This window comes from Camelus bactrianus, chromosome 4 (assembly GCF_048773025.1).
Source record: "Camelus bactrianus isolate YW-2024 breed Bactrian camel chromosome 4, ASM4877302v1, whole genome shotgun sequence".
NCBI classification, from domain to species: domain Eukaryota; kingdom Metazoa; phylum Chordata; class Mammalia; order Artiodactyla; family Camelidae; genus Camelus; species Camelus bactrianus.
This window is the reverse complement of record NC_133542.1, coordinates 58,270,266-58,292,974: the sequence shown is the minus strand read 5'-3', so window position 1 is coordinate 58,292,974 and position 22,709 is coordinate 58,270,266. Positions and strand designations below refer to the sequence as shown.

Sequence of the window (22,709 nt, the reverse complement as noted above, 5' to 3'; positions counted from 1 at the left end):
CATCCTGCAGGTATGACATCAAGTCATTAAAGTGTTGTGAGAGAAAGAGGAACAGGGTCAGCTCTTCTTTTAAGAGGACACTGGTGTCGCAGGAGAGAGGGCTCGCCTGCCACTCCGCTCTCAGATCACAGAGGCCCAAGTTCAGTTGGCACAGGGGCTGCACTTCTCCGGGCCAACAGCATATGCGGCCAGAATGAGTTTGTAAAGAATTATGAAAACGCTATGTGCATCTCTATGGTGTAAATGACTGAAACCGACTCATAAAAAAATGTAGAAAATAGGAACTAATGATTATCAATGAAATACACTGAAAATGTTATTGAATGCCCAGGCCCCTGAAGTTTTCTGGATAAATTCTTTTAAACTTTCAAGGAACAGATAATTCCTAGCTAAATAAATATTTTTCTAGAGCATAGATTAAAAAAAAAAAAGCCCATTGACTTTGCAGTTAGCATTAACCTCACTCTACAGCCTAGAAAATATTTCATAAAATACTAGCAAATAAAATTTAAAAATGTGTTGGAAAAACAATACCCAAAGTAAGCTTTATTTCAGAAATGTAAATATATATAGACTCTGAAAATAATGTTACTTTAAAGTTAAAAAGTTGTTTTGTGCTAAAAGAGGGAGGGAAATAACATTTGGGAAAATTGATCTTTGATCTGGACATTTGCCGGGGCCATTGAGTTGCACAAATGCTAATCAATGATTTCCATGCCTACCCATCTTGCCTTGGGGAAACATTATCCTCAATGCAAAGATTTTAGCAGAGTATTCTGGTTGGCAATGTAAATTGTTTTATATGGTTCAGAAGAAAAGAGATGTGTAATAAGAAATAAGAAAGCATTAAGACACATTTAAGTACGATTAAGGCATGGAAGAGATGCTAATGGCTAAAAGGCAGACATACAAAAATACTCAATCTTACAAGTCAATAAAAACTATGTATTTAAACAATGAGGTACAATATTTTCTCCTGTCAAATTTAGAAAGAGAAAATGGCAATTCTGAGTTCTCACAAGGATGCCAACTAATGAGCAGTTACACATCCCCTTCTTGAAACCATTGCAGGAACACATGTCAGAACACTGGGAGGAAATAATACATTAACAGTGATTTTGACTTTTTCTTTATAAAACAAATTGAGGTATAATTCACATACCATAAAATTTCCCTCTTAAAGAATACAATTCAGAGTTTTTTAAAGTAGATTCACGAGGTTGTGCAAAGATCACCGCTAATTGCAAAACATTTTCATCACTACAGAAAGAAACCCTGTGTCTGTTAGGAGTCACTCCTCATTCCTCCCAATCTCCAGCCCCTGGCACCCACTAATCTACTTCCTGCTGCCATGGATTTGCCTGTTCTCCGTATTTCATACAAAAGGAATCATAGACTATGCAACTTTTTGTATCTGGCTTCTTTTACTGAGCAGAATGTTTCCAAGGTTGTGTTGTGACATGTATCAGTATTTCATCCTTTTTGGGGGCTGAATACTATTCCGTTGTGTGTATATGCCAAATTTCCTTTATCCGTTTGTCAGGTGATGGACATTTAGGTTGGTTCTGCTTTTTGGCTATTATGAATAGTGCTGCTATGAACATTCACATTCAAGTTTTTGTGGGGACACTATCCCCTATTTCCAATTCTCTTGGGTGCCTACCTAAGAGTGGTTTTATTTACTTACATTTAAGTTCTTCTATAGTAAATGTGTACTATTTTTATGATTCAAAAAGCAGTATGTTCTTTCCACTGGCCTATTGTTGCTCAGTCATAGGAAAGGTGACAGTTCTGGGGCTGATGCCAAGGGTAAGGGAACAAAGTAAAAACAAAGTGAGGCTAGGAGGCGTGGAGGCAGTAGGGGAGAGCAGAACAGATGCTTCCAGTCCTGGGTAGAAAGAAATACCCTTAAATGGTTTAGATAATTCAAGTCCATGCTGTTAGCACAGGTGTCTTAACAGCTAATAGACTAAACACCAAAGCACATGAAACCACCACCCAGTCTCTACCAGTCTCTCCCAGGACAGGGGAGGGGCTCATGCAAAGTGTTTAGCACATTTTGGTTCCTAGGCCACTAGCTGCTTAAGAAACTGCTAAAGTTATGTGTTTTTGTTTTTAGAAAATGTGGAGACAGTGATTTGAAACTAAATTAAATGCATTCCTTGCAGCTCTGCAGGGATAACTGCCCACCAATTTGCAATGCTTGTTTTCTTTCCAACAAAAGGAACTTGATGTGGTCATAAACTATGACTTGAATTGCATAAATAATCCAAACACTATATCCTACTAAACTTCAGAAGGAAATGTTTGAGCTATTTTCACCCATGTGAACATAGGCTTGTGGTATGTACTAATCTTATCTATCATATAATATATGCAAAGCGTTTATCTTACACCAGCTTTATAATTACACTCTTGTTTGGCAGGCTTGAATCTGGTTCTCTAGAACAATTTTTAAAAGCTGGACTATAGATGGTTACTAAAATTATGGATTCTTAAAAAAAAAAAACCAAAAACTCAAGGCTTATATAATGTTTTAAAGCTGTTGTAGGCAGAGCTTTAAACATGACCGAGCGGAGTCACCTACCACACTGGGACCTGATACATTCGCGGGCCCCTCCCAGCTCTGCTGACAACTGTGTACCTATCCCTTGTGTTCACAACTTTCTCAACACCGGGCGTCTCCGCTTTCCACTCTACAATTAGGGCAAGAGCTCTTCAAAGTTTGCCTAGCTATAAAACTCTGACTTACACACAAGTTTCTGTCGATGATTTCTTAAATGTTAGGGTTGGAAGCATACTTTACTGACCAGGAGGAATGAGCTTGCTTACTGGGTCAAGGTGCTAGGAGTGGTGCCTCTGACAGGCCATCACCAAACCCCTTGTTAGAGTCTTTCTCCCCTGGGATTGGCTCTCCAGGCTGGTGGTAAAACACGCCTGGGGCTGCCTCTAAGCTTGGGAGGAGCCTGACCCTAGACAGTGTGTGGAGTGATGCTTACTCTGTTTCCCTTTTAGGTCTCCAGTAGCAAAGCCATTCCATTCTTTTCCCCTTGGACCTACCTTTCCTAGCCTTCAGGATGGTAAGAGCTAAAAGGCTGAGTTCAGGTTGTAAGCACAGGTGAGAGGGGACTAAAGGACCACGGTGTCTTTTCTAACTGTTATAATGGGCCAGCGCTTCTCAAGTCTGCCCGCGCCAGACCAAAAAGAGTGCTCAGACCCTGCCCAGAATAATTAAACCAGACTGTCCGTGGGCAGGGCCCAGGCATCTGTATTTTTTTTTTAACAAGTTCTTCAGGTGATACTTCCAGCTATTTTGGGGGTGGGGGTGGAGGTTATCAGGTTTATCTATTTAAATATTTTTTTGATGGAGGTACTGGGGTTGAACCCAGGGCCTTGTGCATGCCAGGCATGTGCTCTGCCACTTGAGTTATACCCTCCCCATTCTCCAAGTGATTTTAACATGCAATCAACACAGAAAAGCCTGACTTTAAGTCATAAGTCTTACCTGCAGAACAGGTAAAGGGAAGATGTCAAAATTAACACTACAGAATTCTTCAAATAGTTCTGATGTGAATGGTGGAACAAGTTAAATTATTTATAAAAATATAAAAATAAAAGGAAAGACAGGAAACAAAAACACATGATTGCTAATGTTTTGACTGTATTCAAATTTTTATTTTTTGAACAAAAAACTTAAGACAATGATTTTAAATAATAAACATGATATATTCTAGACACTTGGTTTTTTTTTTTAAACAATTTATTAAATTTGGACTCCAACAGTTCTGTTGTGATGCTTTCTTCAACATTTATATTATTTCTTACGATTTTATCATCACTCTAAACTTGCTAAACAAAGAGTCACTCTGTCTGCTTAAGTGAAGCTTCACTTAAAGGAAATACTCCACTACCACATAAAAAACACACGTACAGAACAAGTCACTTTTCATATTTACAAACACAAGAAGTCTGTCCAGCCATTTTGGTTTTGTTGTTACACTGCCCATACTGAGCTCAGCAGAAAGCTAAGTAAGAAGCAAGATTTCACCTCAGCAGTGCAAAGGATGGCATCAACCAAACTTCATTAAACAAACCAACAAATTACAAACATGGTCAGCAAAATTCAGTTTGTGTGATACAGTGATTTAAAAAAAAAATAAATACAAGAGTGGGTCACAACTAGACTGGTTTTCACTGTGCAACTTTCCTCAGGGAACAACACTACCCCCGTTTCACACAGAAAGGAAGATGCATCAAAGCCTTTGTTCGTGAAGAAAATGCCCTTCAAACAAATTCATCATAAGGCAAAAAAGAAAAAAGGAAAAAAAAAAATTGCATGAAGTAGTTTGGCCCAGAGAAAAAGCTCGTCTGTAATGTGTACACATTGTATATGCCCATTTAGAGATATACTGCCATTGAAACCATGTATATAGACTCATTGGACAATGAAATGAAACTGGCTCAGTGAAGTGGAAAAGTGTTCATTTTTTATGAATATGTAGTTATTGCTAACATGTGACACATTATGCTTTGACATGGAAACTGCAGTAACTTAGGGTTTAAAGCTGCCATATTGCCAGTATCAGCCCTGCAGCAGGCATTCATGTGGACAACATGCCATCCAATCCCGAAGGAAGAAAGTTCCACAAAGAAAGGAAGAAAGAAAGAAAAGAAAGAAAGAACAAAAGAAAGAAAGAAAAGAAAAGAAAGAGAGAGAGAAAGAAAAGGTAGGCAGGCTTATGCACTGTCCCTTACATTTTTGCCTATTATTATTATTATTATATATATGTATTTTTTAACAAAAACAAGTCCAGTTCACCACAAGTGAAGCACAACCTGACAAGCAAGCTTAGCGGCTTGATGGGGAGAGAAGCACAAAACAGAGCATGCATTTACAACCAGCACTGGTCTAGTCTACTATGTCATACAAACTGGAATACAAAAATCCAATTTAAATAAGACTAGACTAACTGTAATAGTAAATTAAAAAAAAAAAAAAACACATACACAGTAGACTTAGTTGGATACTGATTAATTTTAAAATTAAAACTCATCCTGTCCCCTCTTAATACTCTACTGCAATTGATTGATGGATGGCTAGAATATTGATTTACTTAAAAAAGATATTAAATACCTGTATCATGAAATTACATTCTTTTTAACAATAAGACATACTGTGTAAGAAAATAGCTCATGTGTGAAATGTGTCTGAAATGCATTTTTCCTCACAACTATCAAAACATCCACTCACACTAAAACAACTCCCCCCCAATTCCCTCCCCCACCCCGCCCCGAAAAAAGTTAAGGAAAGATAGGGTGGGTCAGGTGAGGAACAGGGAAGGAAAGATTTACCAGCACAGTGATTAACAATGGTTCAAGACAGAACCAACGAGAGTTGGTCAAAAAGATGCCTTCAAGACATGGCTACAATTAAAAACCAAACTCAACCACTTTTGGTTCATTGCGGTGAGACCAAAAAAATATTTCTCACAGATTCATATAAATAACTAGACTCCAGCTCTTTTATTTTTATTATTATTTTTTAAAGTTTTTTTTTTCCGTTTGTTTTTGCAAGGCCTAGCTACTGTTTATTACAATTTACATTTGCTCTGCAACGACTACAAGAGGTAGGCATAAAGCATGAGAAAGTTTCTCAGTCAGTGCCTCACTGTCGGCTGGTCACTGCGTCACACCGTTCACTCTACACGTGAAAAGGGAGTACCTTCTAGTCTTTTCTTACCCCCAAAACAAAGCGGCTGCCATCCCATCAATGCTCTAAAAGAGTGTACTCACTAGTAAGAAACTTCCTCTACTGAAGGATACTGTCATAGTGTTTGTTGCAGAACATTCATATATATATACATATATATATACACATATATATATATATATGTATATATATATATATATATATATATATATATATATATTCATTTATGTATTTTTAAAAAACAAACGAACAACAACAACCAAACCCAGGTTCCTGGAACCAATTCTCTTGATTCTCCACTTCCACAAAATAAAGTATAATCATTTTGGCCAAGACTACAGATGTGTTCTTCCCCACCCTCCCCCCACAGATGCAAGTGCCATGCAAAATAAATTAAAGAACAGATACCAAAACATACATGTGATAAAACTACTGAAGGTAGATTTTTAAAAGCATTTATATAAACATAACTTATAATACTTCTCTTTTTTCCTTTATGTACAGTCACGGTGCTGTAGTTATACGTCCAGAATTTCCTCGGCTGTACCTCCGCAGCGCAGTCTGTAGCGGCCAGTTCTCCAGCTTATCGTAGGGTCCCATAATGCCGACAAAAAAATGTATATTGTCATGGATTCACGGATGAACCAAGCTACCGCGTAATCAAGTTTTGAAAAACACAGTGCGCCACCCTAGGAATTAAAAAAATTAAACATTATTTACTGTCAGACTCAAGACATAGTTAAAAAACGGAATTCTTTGATTCCACTCTTTTTTCTTTATTTGAGGGGGGAGAGGGGAGGTAATTAGGTTTAATAGTTTTATTTGTTTATTTTTTAATGGCGGTACTAGGGATTGAACCCAGGACCTCATGCATGCTAAGCATGTACTCTACCACTGAGCTACACCCTCCCTTCCTGATTTGGCTCTTTTAAATACACACTATAAAATCAAGTCTGCCTCTTTAGATCATTTAACTGACATGCTATATTGGTTAAGAAAATGTCAATGAAGATTAGAAGCAGCATTAAAATAACTGCTATCCTAACATATTTTTAGTTTGAAGATTTGCCAATTTATTTGTATTCCTTTGTTTCTTGGGGAGCTTTAATAAGAGTGACTGTATAACCAACTGAAAGTTGAAAATCAAGTTCCGCTTTGTGTCCACATTCCACTAAGGAAAGTAATGCTTCAACCTGATTTTAACCTTTGCTGGGAAGCTGAAGAATGGCTCAGATAGATTTCTCCAACCTTTTCTAAATTAAAAGTGTTTTAGTTCCACCAAGTGACTGCCAACCTTCTCACGCCTATCCACATACCTGGACACCCCTGAGTTGAATGTAGTCAAATATAAACCACGCCAGGCAATGACACATGAAAAATACCATAATATCCCATCTGAAAACATGGTGGGCTGCCCATCCAATAATTAAGCTGGCAACAAAGCATTCTGAAATTGGCTCACAAATTATTGTAGCAGGCAGCATGTTAATTCGCAATTTGGTCCACCTTAAAAAAAAAAAAGGATTTTCTTTAAACAACAGTCTAGGTACAAGACTAACCAATTTTTTCTCAAAATGACCAGCATTTTTACCCTGTTATATAAAGGCCTTCCTCTTTAAAGAGTATTGAACGAATCTTTTTTTCCTCTTTTTTATTTAGCATCTCAAAGAAAAAAAAGTCTACTAATTCATTTGTATGGCCTACACTTCGATAATAAATATCATAAAACTCAAAGGGTAGAAAGTCAGAAAATAGAGATCAGCATATAAAAAAATGTAGTCTCAATATCCCTTTTTTGAAAGCTTTCAGTGTTACAAAGAAAAGAAAATATATTTAGACATTAAATTTATTTTAATAAAGAAGTTAATCTCTCTATTCTGGAAGTAAACGAAAATCTGACTTTTAGTTGGTTTTTTTTTTTTTTCAAACCTAGTTAAGATCATATAGAAACCACTCTCCCCTCCCCTTTTAACAAGAATGAAAAGAAGAAAGCCAGTTGATTTACCTGATCATTCTGGATTGAAATTGAGAAATTGAGTATGAGCCAGAGTTTTGCATTGCAACTTGAGTGGACATTGCAAACCTCCAACCTCTGAAAATGAAGACAATTACAAAATGAGCTATGGTGATGAAAATGTGCAAGAATGACTGGTTATGTATTCATCACTCTAAAGAGTAGGCAGCACTGTTTACAATTATCAAGATAGGGAAGCAACCTAAGTGTCCATCAACAGATGAATGGATAAAGAAGATAAGATATATACATATATATACACCACATAGACACAATGGAATATTACTCAGCCGTGAGAAAGAATGAAATCCTGCCATTTGCAACAACATGGATGGTCCTAGAGGGCATTATGCTCAGTAAAATAAATAAGACACAGAAAGACAAATACTCTATGTGATTACTTATATGTGGAATCTAAAAAATGAAACAAATGAATGACTAAACAAAAAACAGACTCACAGATACAGAGAACTAGTGGTTACCAGCGGGGAGAAGGAAGGAGGGAGAGGCAAGATAGGGGTAAGGGATGAAGAGATACAAATTACAATGTATAGAATAAATAGGCAACAAAGGTATATTGCACAGCACAGAGAAATATAGCCAGTATTTTGTTATAAATTTAAATGAAATATAATCTATAAAAATATTGAATCATTATGCTGTATACCTAAAACTAGTATAGTACTGTAAATCAACTATACTTTAATTAAAAAAAAAAAAAGAGTAAGCAATTGCCAGTGTTCAGGTGAGCCTCGTCCTCAGGATAGCACACTACTTAGGGTACATCACACTTGCACATGTTTTAGTCATTATGGAGATTCTTGACAGTCCCATCTAGGAACTGGAAGGGACTATAATCCCTCAGTTTACAGTTTAATAAGCTTAAAGTACAGGAATTCTGAAAGCACTAAGCGGAGTGAGTTCTGTATTTCATAGTGTCCCTGAACACTATTAACCAAAAAAAAAAAAAAAAAGTGGGGGGAATGCATGTGTGGATATTCAAGAAGGAATGTGAACAAAAGTGGTATTATGTATCTCCTGGAATCATGAACCACATGAACACTGCGAGTAGAGAATTTTAAAAACATACTTGAGTTTTTAAAATTGCACCTTTAGCAAGTTATCATACAACGAAGCAACCCCCTTTAAAAAAGCAAAAGAATGTCATTTTGTGATAGAGAAATGTTATTAAGTCAATCATGTGACTCATTAGGTGGCTCTTTAGCAAAACATCAAATAATTTATGGAAAATTTTCAAAACCTGAAATCATTCTTTAAATTTTCACCTACTGGTTTATGACTGCACTGATATTTTTAATTCTTCTAGAACACATAAAAATGTATATCCATAACAATGAAAATTCACAATCACAGAGAAGCTTCATTTTAATCACTTTAAACCACATTAATTTGAAGAATGTAGAAAAATCAGAACATTTATTTGCTTCTTTGGTATGTATCTATGAATAATTGATAGGAATTATCTTCTAAAAATGTTAAACTATTCTATATTCACTAGCAAAAAATAAAAAAAAAAGTAAACTAGCTCTTAACCCATAGGTTTAACAAGTAGAATCAATCAACAGAAGTTAGGAACCCCAAATACAACGACCTAATTTAATTTCTTTTTCTTACCGGTCAGCTATTGCTTTGGCCATAAAGTAATCTTCAGCAATGTACTGAGCAAAAGCTATAAGCCCTCCTGCTTGATCCAACACATCTTTTCTCATTAAACAAGACATTCCTGTCACACACTTGAAACCAGTTACATTGGCAGAGATATAGGACCTTGGATGAGAGGTTCCAAAATACACCTGCCAAAACAAAAACATACGTATACGATTAGAATTTTATGGTAAAGTATGGTGTTTATAAATTCTCTCTCCTAATGAATTTAAGTATGATTGGGTGAATATTCTATTACTGATACATAAATTACCTGGGTAAAAAGTTGTACAAAATGTTTACATATAGCAAGCAGTTAGTAATTTCTTATTTGACTGACTATTCTTGTTGTTATCACTGTTAGGAAGAAATATTTATTACTTGTAGGAGGGAAAAGTATGTTCCATTCTCAAATGAATGTGTGTTTCTCTAAAACTGCAAGACTCAAAGATGTATCAAATTAAAACTTAATCTGAATTGAAATGAGATGGTTAGAAATATCGCTCATTGATACATAAAACATTAAAATTCAGTATGTTCTGTTTTCAGAATGTTCATGTAAATACACACACATCTACATACATAGGTGTATGTATGCATATGTATACACGCAAACACACAACACCTATGGGTATATCAACCTATAGAATAATCCTATTTCCTAATTCCTTTTATAGCTAGCTGCTTCCTGCCCCTGAGTCACTGAGCTTCTTACCAATTCCCCCGTTTTTCAATGTATTTTTCATAAACAGGGTGGACACTAAAATTCTGCCTCCCATTTTACTGCCCTTTTCCTAGATATGCCTTGAAGTCAGGAGAAATGCAAGCTGCTAAATTACTGGTAGAATAAGATGCTCATTACTGAACATATTAGACATAAACCCTACTTATTATTTACATCTTAGATATGGTGTCTTTTCTAATTAGTCATCTCTCTGCACCCAGCGGGGATTGGTTCCAGGAGCCCATGCCAAAATCCATAGATGCTCAGGTCCCTTGTATAAAAATGGCACAGTATTTGCATATTATCTACACACACCCGCCCTGGTGTACTTTAAATCACCTCTGGACTACTTACACTACCTAACACAACGTAAATGCTGTGTAAAGAGTTCTAAGTACAACGTAAACGCTATATAAATAGGTTGCAGGCTCATGGCAAATTCACATTCTGCTTTCTTGTAACTTTCTGGAATTTTTTTCCCCCAAGTATTTTCAGTCTGTGGTTAGTTGAATCCATGAAAGTAGAACCCAAAGATATGGAGGGCAACTGCAGCTTGAAACAGAGAGCAGTTAATCTCTCTCAATGGCAGAAGTCACATACACAATGCAGAATAAGAGAATTATCAGAGGTGGTTAAGAATTTGATTCTTGCTACCGAAGTCCAGACTGGAATGAAGTCCTAATGTTTGTGGGGCTGAACTGAACCAAACTTCTAAAACCAGAAGCACACATCTTAATTCCCTAAGCAGTTATTAACTGAGGTTTGAGGAATGAGGTGGGACTAGATACTGTGTTGCAGGTTCCTAGGATTTCTTTACAGACTGGAGCAACTCCTCTGGGCGATCTCCATTCACTCTGAGGATGGCAGAGTGACCTTTAGGGATTAAACCTAAACTAAGGAAGTGAGTGTAATGTAGGAGATGTTTATTACTGACATATAAATCAGCTGGATATTTCCAAAACAAAAACACAATGTGGCACATAAAAAAAAAAGTATTTTATTTTAAAGTAACCACCCAGAGTTTCTCTTACTAAAGAAAAACTCTGGTATTTAAGACTAATGATTTCCTGCAGCAGGACAAGTATATTCATAGGCAATATTAAGCATGGGGAATTACATTCAATATCTTGTAATAACCTATAATGAAAAAGAATATGAAAAAGAATACATCTATGTATAACTGAATCTCTATGCTATACACCAGAAACTAACACAACATTGTAAATCAACTACAATTTAAAAAAAAAATCATGGTTCAAATTGTCAAAGGTTAAGTGTACCTTTATCTGCTCAGATGATTATAACTCAAAAGAACATAAATGCAGATATGCTTAAAAGCAAACTGATATACTTAGAGACTGAAACCATGTATTTTTCCCTTACAACATTAAGATAAGTTTTCCTCCTAAATGTTTAATGGCACAGGAATGGTTAAGTCAAGTACATGATACACATATAATAGACTCTGGTAGAAACAATAAAAATTACATTTATAAAAAGTTATTAATGATATGGGGAAAAGCTTATGAGGTGACAAAAGTAAGAGACAAATTGTTCTGAGTACTACCTCAACTTTGTTTTTCAGAAGATACATAGGAAAAAAAAAATGTGCTAAATATGCGGATGCTAAAAGGCTAAAACAAGAACCACCTTAGTTTTGAAAAACAGAAACTTCCTCTAATTGGTAGGGTTCTGGGAGTAGATTTTTAAAAATTTTTTTACTACTTGTATTTCCCCATAATTTATAGTTTGCTACACACTAAGTTTATATTTCTGTTATAAGGTGAGGATTAAAAAATGGGAAACACAAAATAGTTTGCTCAGATAATTTTTAGAAATTTGTTTTAGAAGGGATTCAAATGGGTTTGGTAATTATATGAACAATTTCCCCTTTTTTTGTATATTTGAAATACTTTGTGATACTTAAAACAGATTCTTCTCAGACTGGATCTTTGAAAGAACTAAGTAACACGTACTTTTATGTACGTCAACAGTGTGGAACTGAACGCTAGGACTGAAAAGCAAGGACCACGAGGAGAAAGAATATATTGTCCTCAGTGTATGAGAACACAAGACGTTTCCTGGGCACGTCATTCACTGCCAGGGCACAGCAAGTTCACTGTGAGTGATCCCAGGGGCCAAGCATTTCTTCACTAAGGAAAACAGCTACTTTCAATTTAGGATTCCAGTAGTCAGTAGGTTAAAACAGACCTCATACAGTTCACTTCAGGGAGCTCATCCCAACACTCAGCATTGACTTCTGGGCGATTAAGGGTCTGGTAACAAGAATATTGTTATTATTTTAAAAATTAATTTATTTAGTGGGGGGAGGTAATTAGATTTATTTATTTTTTTGTAATGGAGGTACTGGGGATTGAACTCCGGACCTTGTGCGTGCTACGCATGCGCTCCACCACTTGCGCTATACCCTCCCCGAGACAAGAATATTATTTATGACCACTGCACTTACCTGTTCTAACGTGGCAGCAAAGCCCTGTCTGTCTGCTACATAGGGCAGCCCATGAACCAGGCCTACTTTCTCTGTCATTTGGTTCACCATGTCAGTGAGTGTGTCTGGAACCACTATGATACGAAAGAAAAGAAAAGGTGCAGAGGGAGAGAGGAAAACACTTTCCTTTTAGTAAAATACCCACCAATGCAACAGACATTTTGTGAGTTATTAAATTCTTAATAAATTCTTTCTTTATATTTGGATGTAATAAAATCAATCTCCATCACCTGAGTATAATACAAAATTTCAAAAAGGCTGAATTATGACAGCCAACTTATTCTGGACATTCGCAGGCTGGTGTATACCTCATATGTGCCAGAGGCAGGATATACCTTGAAAACGTTAACAGCCTCTGTTTCAGAACCTTCAAACTAGAATAATGGACACTGTGTCTTAGTGGAAAAGGTACAGGAGCAAAAGTCAAAGGACCTCAATTGTCTTTCTGGCTCCTCTATTCCAACCATAGGAAAAGAACCTCCACTTTCTTGGAGGGTATGAGATACTCTACCTCATAAAACTGCTAATGGGAACTGAATGAGAATGTACCTGATAGAGATTTGTACATTGAAAACAAACAAATACGTGATAGTAAATAATATAAGATAGCAAATGTGAAAAATGAACATAATCTCTGCCCGTGAATTGATACATCTGTAATGATCCTAATTAATTAGGAGTGCCACACTTGATTTTTCAAATTTGCACATATTAAGCTGATAAAATTTAAATCATAGCCTCATTTTCAAATAGCAAAAATCTCGTATCATTTTATATGACTTCACTCTATTTCCTTCAAGTATTTAAGGAGCTAAATCTATTGTATAAATCCTTAAATACACATAGTCAACTGTTGCTCTGCAGAAGACATCTAGCCATGTCTAGAGACAGTTCTGGCTGTCACAAATAAGAGAGGGGGTGCAACTTCATCGAGTGGGTAGAGGCCAGGGCTGCTGCTGGACATCCTGCAGGATGGCCCTAACAATGAATTACCCAGCCCAAAAGGGTTGAGGTTGAGAAACTTGAGGTAATTAGAATATAGCCTAATATTACAGAACACTGAAACTATTATAGGTATGTTTAAAAATGCAAAAGTGAAAATTGTAATTTCAATATATAAATGGCTTCCTGCTAAAATCAGCTAAGTAAGAAGCCATGAATATATCCTAATAAATGTATACATGTCTAGTGAAATATGCACCTATTAATTTCCATCCCTGAGATAGTATGTTGCACATGTCACAAACAGATTAAAATAAAAGGGAAGTGTCACATGAACAAGGGAAAATTTACACCTGTGGAAAAGCTAGTAGATAATATAATGGACTCACAACCATTTTTGTTTAATAGCTGGAATTTTCTCTTCAAAATGAAAACATTTTTTACACATGTAACATTCCAGTTAGCATAAAAAAAATCAAAATTTTAGTATGACTTGACATAGTACCATGAAATAATGATGAAATGAATGACTTTATTAGGTAAACAAATAGGATTGACAAGTGTATTTCCAGACTGCTTTTGGCATTTTTGTCACTGAGTGAGAAGTTTTATAAAATAAAGAAGAAAAACCTCACCTCTTATTCCACTATCACAAATCCAAATAAGATCATACTTTGCAACTTCATATCCTGGCATTAAATTATTAATTTTGGGATTAATGCCAACCTTTTTGCCACCTAAAAATTTAAAAGTACAGCAGTGAGAGATTCATGCAACATTGAAAATACCTTCTTTTCTTTTAGTATTCTTTTTTTTTTAAAGTAGCCTTTTTTTTTTTTTTTTTTTTGGCTTGTTTGTTTTCGGGGGGATTAGATTTATTAGATTTATTATTTATTTACCTTTTTTTTTTCTTTTTTAATGGAGGTACCAGGGATTGAAACTGGGACCTTGTGCATGCTAAGCAAGCACTCCCCCTTGAAAATATTTTCTATTACACAAATGAATAGCAGAGAGAATGAAAAGCACTTGCATATTTAATAATTGAAACATACTTTAACATTTTGTTTCATGTTCCTTATTATTCACAATAATATATTTAGAAAAAATTGTTCACTCTCAAAAAGGAAATTATATCATTTATCTTTAAAATAAGCCTGTAGGCCTTTGGAAAAAGATTCTTTTTGCAATATTAACAAAAGTGAATTCTATCACCCACTCCCGATTACAGTCAATGAGATATAGAAAAGGCTACAGGTTGAAAATACTAAAGAAACAAAAATAACTGACTCTTACGTCTAATCAATAAGTAAGGCATAATTTGGGGGGTAATTCTGTTAATCCTAGGTATGAAAAAAAAAAACCTTTGTTTTTATAACTTAAGTTTTCTCAAAAGGTTCTATAAACCCCTTTCACTACATCTAACAAACATGCATAAAGCAAACGTGCTAATAACTTCGGTGGGTGGCTAACACCCTAATCTACGGTTTAATGCAAAGAAGATTACTGGTCCTTAATGTATTCAAGCAAAAAGGTTATCGCAGAATTTGTTACTTACCTATGAATAATCTAGCATCAACATTTGGATATTTCCCAAGAAGCTTCTTACATACATCAATGGCTGGATCATCATGATCTTGAACACAGAGGAGTACTTCATACTAGTCAAAAAACATATTTTATGTAAATTAACCTCTTTTGCAAAAACAAGCACTTATTATTAGCATGTACTAACGGATCAAAAAGCAGTAAGAAAAACAAGCAATTGTCCACACAAAGTTGAAAAGTTAAGAGAGTATTCATAACGGATGAGAACACTTCAGTGACTATCAAGTGCTACTTGAATGGACAGCAGCTTCTCCAGAGCGGGCCTGTTTGCAAGCTGAACAGAGGGTGAAGAGATTGGTGGGGCCCACAGCCAAGCCCTGCCATTCCCAGATAGGCATGACCCTAGCAGTTAAACTGGATCCCAAGCTTCTCCGTGGCCTTCGTCACTGAAGATTAACCAGATGCTCACAGGGTGCCTAGCAGTGTAAAAGCAACATAGTAAGCAAACAGAAGGAACACACCCTCCATTCTCTTGAAGACTGGTCTCTGAACTTAATACTATTTCCTCAAGGTGCTAAAAATTACCTATTAAATACCATTATGATAAATTTAAGGGGCTCCCAAACTCTTCACATGAAAAGGACAAAATGATATTAGATTTTTTTGTTGTATAATCATTTTTTGGAGCAAAATAGAATCTGATTTGATTAAAAATGTACCAGCCTGAAAGGCATGCTTAGCCTTTTAACTATGAAAACACCTAGGACTTTTATTTTGCCCAGAGCTATGTTTACTGCTGACAGTAAATTAAGGAAGTCGTTTCTTAGCACGTGACTGGCTGTGTCAAAATTATCCTGGAATAGTTATTTGAAAAAGAGAATACTGGGCCCCATTCTTAAAAACTTTCGAATCAGAATCTCTGAGGTAATTCTGACTTGTAAGAAGGTTTATAAAATCTTGAACTAAACCTCTACTTGACAGTTTAATGAACTACTGAAATTTTGAAATGTTTGCTTTCACATATAAGGATGCTACTGTATTATTTTGTGGGATATGTATTCTAAGCAGTAATTTTTTTTTTCAAAAGTAGTGATAAATTCATGCTGACTCAAGGGCAAATTTCCTACCAAACCCTCTTTCTAAAACAGACTGAACATTTTTCAGCAAAGGAGGGAGATTAACTAGGTCCACAAAAAATTAACAAAGCTATGTATTCTAAAAAACAAAGCTAAGGACATTATTTTTTTTAACTGTCTAACATACAGGGACTATCTCAGGTAATGGGAGGGCTTGTTTTATTTACTTCCATTGATAAGCATACACAAGTAAAAAGTGGAAATAAAACCTTTACAGCACCCTTGGACACAATAATTAATTACTGTTTGCCTAATATATATTATCCCAGCAAAAAGTGGCAACAATAGAATTTAGTGGTTGAGCACATAAGGACCAGGACTAAGATCAATGAAGGAGGTTTAGCAAACAAGGTAAGATTTTTTTTTTAAGAGGAAGAAAATGTTTTCTCAATAATTAAGTAGAGGGGAAAGGAATGTATACTTTCCTCATTCTTTCTACCTACTATTATTGCACATTCTATCCAATATCCACCTTTCATGATGACTGACCAAAATTGCCACCTGAGAGGTACTGAAATAATTAAGCAACTTTGCAGCCACTGGTCTTCAGAGATCAGATGAAAATCTGAGAATGGGATAGGTACCCATTCCTGCCACACCCTGAAATTTCTTCAAGAGTTGACTCTGAGTCCCATAAAGCGTCAACCATCCTTCCAACCAAAACAATGTTCAGCTGAGCTGCCAAAAGGCAGTGACCTTAATAATGAAGATTAGAAAGGTTAAGTGACTTTCCAAAGGGTAAAAGTAACAACTAGTTTTCCTACGACAGTGAGCTGCTCAGCTGGGCTTGCTCTAAAGAGTTCCTTGTTTTTCCAAACACAGCACAGTTTCTTTAATGCTTTTATAATTTGTGCTGTTTTACAGGTATGCATGAACGTAAGGGAAGAAAATGTTTATAAGCAATATAGTTCCATAAAATATTATTAAAAAGCTAGTCTTAGCTTTTTTCCCCAGCAAGAGGAAGCTTCATATAGTACTAGAAATCTACTCCATGGGAAGAAAGAAGTTATACTAGGTTGCAGCAAAAATTTTTGAGAAATATATGCTGTTAGTATAAGTAAGGGAAGTACAGTTTACCTTTATTCAAATGCAAGGTTTAGTTTTTGGTGTTATGGATTATACCTCTTAAACTTAATTTCAAATGAAAAGCAAACACCTCCTGATTTCAGCCAGAGTGCAAATGAAACTCAGTTCACATCAACTGAAGTGTTCAGACTCTTATTTAAACACATCGCTTATTGGTTTCTGACAATGAAAATTATACCAAACTGGAAGTAGCATTCCAGCTGTCTTTCTAAAGTACTAGATTTTAGCCAGGAATTTTCATTTTTCAGCTAGGATAATCACCTCTGGGGCATCACAGTTTGATCGAACATTTTATTTGCTAGGAATCTCTGTATTTCAACAGTTAAGTCACTCCAACCACACTGCAACTGGCAAAACACAAGATATTAAATTGGTTAAAGGATTCCTTAGCTAGCAAAAAATAATTTTTGAGGGGGAGGGTATAGCTCAGTGGTAGAGCGTGTGCTTAGCATGCACGCGGTCCTAGGTTCAGTTCCCAGTATCTCCACTGAAAAAAAATTTTTTTTTTAAATAATTTTTCAGGTATTTTTATACTACCTAAAGAAATAGGTATAAATATATATATATGTTCAAATATACAATGTTTATTTAAAATACTACATTTTAAAATATTTTAAGAAAAATACTTACTTTATTAATCTGAAGGGGATATAAGGTATAATAAATTCCACTATAAATGGACGCAGTATGAGTACTAAAATCTAGAGATAAATCCCAGAGTATTTTAGATGAGATAAACCTTCGTTAAATCTTTAGTAAGGCTGCTATACAAATAGGTAGACTGACTGATTTTCCTTTTTTCTTTTCAAACAGTAAAATGACTAAGTACAAGAAGAGGTACAGAAAATCCAAATTGGGATCTGGCCCTTTGATATTTAAGAACTAAATATGTGAAATTGCCATAATCATGAATGCTACTTTTTTTTTTGCTTTTATGAGTAAATTTAGATCCTTAAATAATACTAGATTTATGTATATAAATATTTTTTAAATCTCCTCATTGATTCAGCCCTGTAGACATTAGGAATGTAAACTCTTTCCTATAGTAAATAACAGAAAATATCCTCTTAGAGAAATATTTTAACATATATATTATATTGCACATCAAGCAGGAATATCATGAATTATTTATAATAACTACACATCATGTTTACAGAAAATTTTGTTAAGTTAATACATTTGTACTGCGGTAACTTTTGAGTGAAAGATAGACGCCAGGAAAAAGATATTTTGTAAGAAAACTGCTCTGAATTCAAAGGTTTGATGAGTTACATTAAAAACTTACCTACTTTCAAGAACTAGTTTATAGTTTTTCAAATTAATTTGGTAAATTCCTAATCTTTCAGACTTAGTAGTTTTATGACATTGTATTGTGTTGCTCTTTTGATAACTGATCCTGTTTTCAACACTTAACTCTTTCTTAGAAGACCCCTATTCTCTTAATTTTCTCTTAAGGACAGCTATACCACTGACAATGAAGAATCTAAATACGGCAGTGGACTTAGAAGATTTTTAACCAATTTTATATTTGCACAAAAAGAAAAGAAAATCACAATTGCCATAGCCTCACTCTGTTAATAACACTGACCATTCATTTTAAAATTCTTCATATGGCCAGAAATTACAAAGCCATCAAGCAACTTCAGATGCAGAGTACTGGATCTTCCTGCTATGTCTGAAATTCTCCATAAATGCCCTCCATGCTGATGCCAAATGGGTATTCAATTTTGTGAAAAATGAATTATATCACTTTTTCATTCTCATGTGTTTTCCAAGAAGAACTTTTTCCCAAGAATCAGTAGCAACATAAGGTGAATTTATAAGATATTTAAAGTACTTTCAGGGCAATTAATATAACAATAGTCTCACCAAAATTTAAACCTAGAAATTCAGAACAAGTACCAGTGGTAAACCTTATACATGTCCAAAATTAAATAACACTTTGGAATTTCAACATGTTACATATATATTTTTCCAGTCTATAATGTTCCAAATCAAATAATGGAGGAAAAAGTTACAAGTTACATCCAGAATGAAAACATCTCCATACTTTTATAAAACAATGTTCATACTTGACAAAAAGCAAATATTTAAGTGTGCTGGGCTTGGCAGTCGCACAAATGTTCATTTCATGACTACCTGCCTTGTTGGTGACAAACAACTCATGTTCACACTCAGATCTGTGTGATTTCAGTGGTTTAATTTCAGTCACTTGAGGAAACTTTGCCATGGCGTTTGGTATTTTAAAAAACAAATAAAACGCCACGAGATCAGAATTTTCCTTTAGATTGTAGGTATTTTCCACTTCTGCTCTGCTTTCTAAACTCTCCATCTGCACAGCTAACAATACTTTTATAATTAGAAAATAAAATTGTGACCCAAAAAAAAAAAATCTTTGCATATAATGTTACTTATTTTATAGTAAGCATCAGAATGACTTTCTCCTCAACAAATTCAAATGCCTTAATGACACAGCTTCAAGGAAAAAGAACCAAGTGAAAACTAGAACTCTAGAAATAATTCCAAGTTGTAATTAAAAAAAATTTTTTTTCATTCAGAAGAAGAAATCAATTGTTGACTCATTCCAAATGTCCCTAATTAATGGATACATATGTTCCTGCAGTTATTTTAAGAAACTTTAAACCCACACTAACTTCCAAAACCATTTAAGTTCCATGAGTGTCACCCCACTAGAGCTGCAATATAAAAATTCCATAACTAAGTTTTAAGAGTGGTTGAATGGAGAAAGGGGATAGGGTCGGTTGATGGTTAAAAAAACTGAAATGTGAGGTTAAGTCTCACAAGGATAACTGCATATGATTCCACATTATGCTCTGAGATTTATTCATAATAAAGGAAAATATTCTTCCAGTCATAAAAATAAATTCTCCTTTGCACTTACTTTTATAATGTGACGCTTGAAAAACTTCCATTTTTCTTATTACAAAGCTTATTTTACAATTACTTTTATTTATCTCTATTTATTTTATTTGAATTTATCTCAATTCATTTACCTTCCTGAGTTACCAGTCTCTCTAATAAAAAGGCCACTGTGTGCATTTTTAGTTTGAAAAAAAAAAGTCAAATACATATAGCTTCTTATTTAAAAAAATTATATATTTAATTTATTAACTAGATAATCCAGGCATGATTCAGATCTCTAAAATTATTACACAGACACACACAAACCAGAAGGAATATATAATTTTCTGCTTCAAATTAGCTTCAAACATCTAGACTCCAAAACTCCAAAAGTGATAATATGGCAACACTAAAAAGTAACTGAATGATACTCATGTCTACATACTTAATAAGAGCGACATGAAGGCTATTGCTTCTATGTCTCCTCTATTTTTCTCACTGGTTAAAAGAAAAGAAATAACAGCATGAAAACCAGTCACCACAAGAAGCGTGGTGTGCACATACCCTCTTCCTACTCACGACTTGGGCTACACTGTCCTAAAGAAACAGGAGGGAGAGTCTCCAAGTGGCAAAAACTGTCGAAAAACTGAGGCAATAAGGGGGAAAACTGAGGCAAGTGGATGGAGACCACAGAGGAGAAATTAAACTGGACTGAAAATCAAGCAGGTAGAAATTTACAGGTGTATTTTCACAGGTAATCCACCACCACCAGAACGCCTCTTCAAAAGCAGTGTCTCCAGTAGGCAATTTAAAAAGCTGCCCTAGAGCTAAATATAAAAACGAAGGCCTGTTAAGCTTTCCTAAGAAACTAAAAGGAAGAAATAAAAAGAATACTCCCATCTCAAGAAAACTGAAGTCTCCAAGAAACGGAATAAACGGAGTTTAGAGATGAACAGATTATATAGATAAATGAGAAAAGCAATCCAATTGGGTATTAAAACCCAGAAAAAGTAAAAATTAGGTATTATCACTGATTTTAACCTCAAAGGCCAGATTTTCAATGGGATTTACCATTAGTTCTGTCTGCCCTGCCTCTGACGTCAGACCACTGAACACTGCTCTTCCCTATCACTATGACTCTTATGGGATAAAAATCTCTACACTCAAACTACCAGGCACTTAATGCCTGAGTTCCAGGAGCTCTACTCAGGGATTTCTAACTCAGATCAACCTACAGGCAGTTAGAAAAGGAATTTATACCCCTTTCTCAACCCCATTTCTGTCCTGTGATTACTTTTTTTTTTTTTTTTTTTTTTTTTTTACAGTGTAGTCTATTCTACAATTTTGAAATCCCAGTCTATCCCTTCCCACCCTCCACCCCCCTGGTAACCACAAGTCTGTATTCTCTGTCTGTGAGTCTATTTCTGTCCTTTATTTACGCTTTGTTTTTGTTTGCTTGTTTTTGTTTTTGTTTTTGTTTTTTAGATTCCACATATGAGCGATCTCATATGGTATTTTTCTTTCTCTTTCTGGCTTACTTCACTTAGAATGACATTCTCCAGGAGCATCCATGTTGCTGCAAATGGCATTATGTTGTCGGTTTTTATGGCTGAGTAGTATTCCATTGTATAAATATACCACTTCTTCTTTATCCAGTCACCTGTTGATGGACATTTAGGCTGTTTCCATGTTTTGGCTATTGTAAATAGTGCTGCTATGAACACTGGGGTGCAGGTGTCATCCTGAAGTAGATTTCCTTCTGGATACAAGCCCAGGAGTGGGATTCCTGGGTCATATGGTAAGTCTATTCCTAGTCTTTTGAGGAATCTCCACGCTGTTTTCCATAGTGGCTGCACCAAACTGCATTCCCACCAGCACTGTAGGAGGGTTCCCCTTTCTCCACAGCCTCTCCAGCATTTGTCATTTGTGGATTTTTGAATGACGGCCATTCTGACTGGTGTGAGATGATACCTCATTGTAGTTTTGATTTGCATTTCTCTGATAATTAGTGATATTGAGCATTTTTTCATGTGCTTTTTGATCATTTGTATGTCTTCCTTGGAGAATTGCTTGTTTAGGTCTTCTGCCCATTTTTGGATTGGGTTGTTTATTTTTTTCTTATTGAGTCGTATGAGCTGCTTATATATTCTTTAGATCAAGCCTTTGTCGGTTTCACTTGCAAAAATTTTCTCCCATTCCGTAGGTTTTCTTCTTGTTTTACTTCTGGTTTCCTTTGCTGTGCAGAAGCTTGTAAGTTTCACTAGGTCCCATTTGTTTATTCTTGCTTTTATTTCTTCTAGGAGAAAATTTTTGAAATGTATGTCAGATAATGTTTTGCCTATGTTTTCCTCTAGGAGGTTTATTGTATCTTGTCTTATGTTTAAGTCTTTAATCCATTTTGAGTTGATTTTTGTATATGGTGTAAGGGAGTGTTCTAGCTTCATTGTTTTACATGCTGCTGTCCAGTTTTCCCAACACCATTTGCTGAAGAGACTGTCTTTATTCCAATGTATGTT

General features: G+C 35.2%; 1 protein-coding gene across 1 annotated transcript in view; it reads right to left on the bottom strand.

The window, feature by feature from the left end:
* Window positions 1-3,648: 3,648 nt before the first annotated feature.
* Window positions 3,649-22,709, bottom strand: part of UGCG (UDP-glucose ceramide glucosyltransferase) — a 41,475-nt gene continuing 22,414 nt past the window's right edge. The window contains exons 3-9 of the mRNA XM_010970077.3: window positions 15,120-15,222; window positions 14,200-14,301; window positions 12,584-12,696; window positions 9,360-9,538; window positions 7,716-7,802; window positions 7,027-7,216; window positions 3,649-6,399 (exon numbers count right to left, since the gene is read on the bottom strand). Of these exons, the coding sequence (XP_010968379.1) occupies window positions 6,229-6,399; window positions 7,027-7,216; window positions 7,716-7,802; window positions 9,360-9,538; window positions 12,584-12,696; window positions 14,200-14,301; window positions 15,120-15,222 (945 nt within the window). The 3' untranslated portion in view covers window positions 3,649-6,228. The remainder of the gene's footprint in view (window positions 6,400-7,026; window positions 7,217-7,715; window positions 7,803-9,359; window positions 9,539-12,583; window positions 12,697-14,199; window positions 14,302-15,119; window positions 15,223-22,709) is intronic.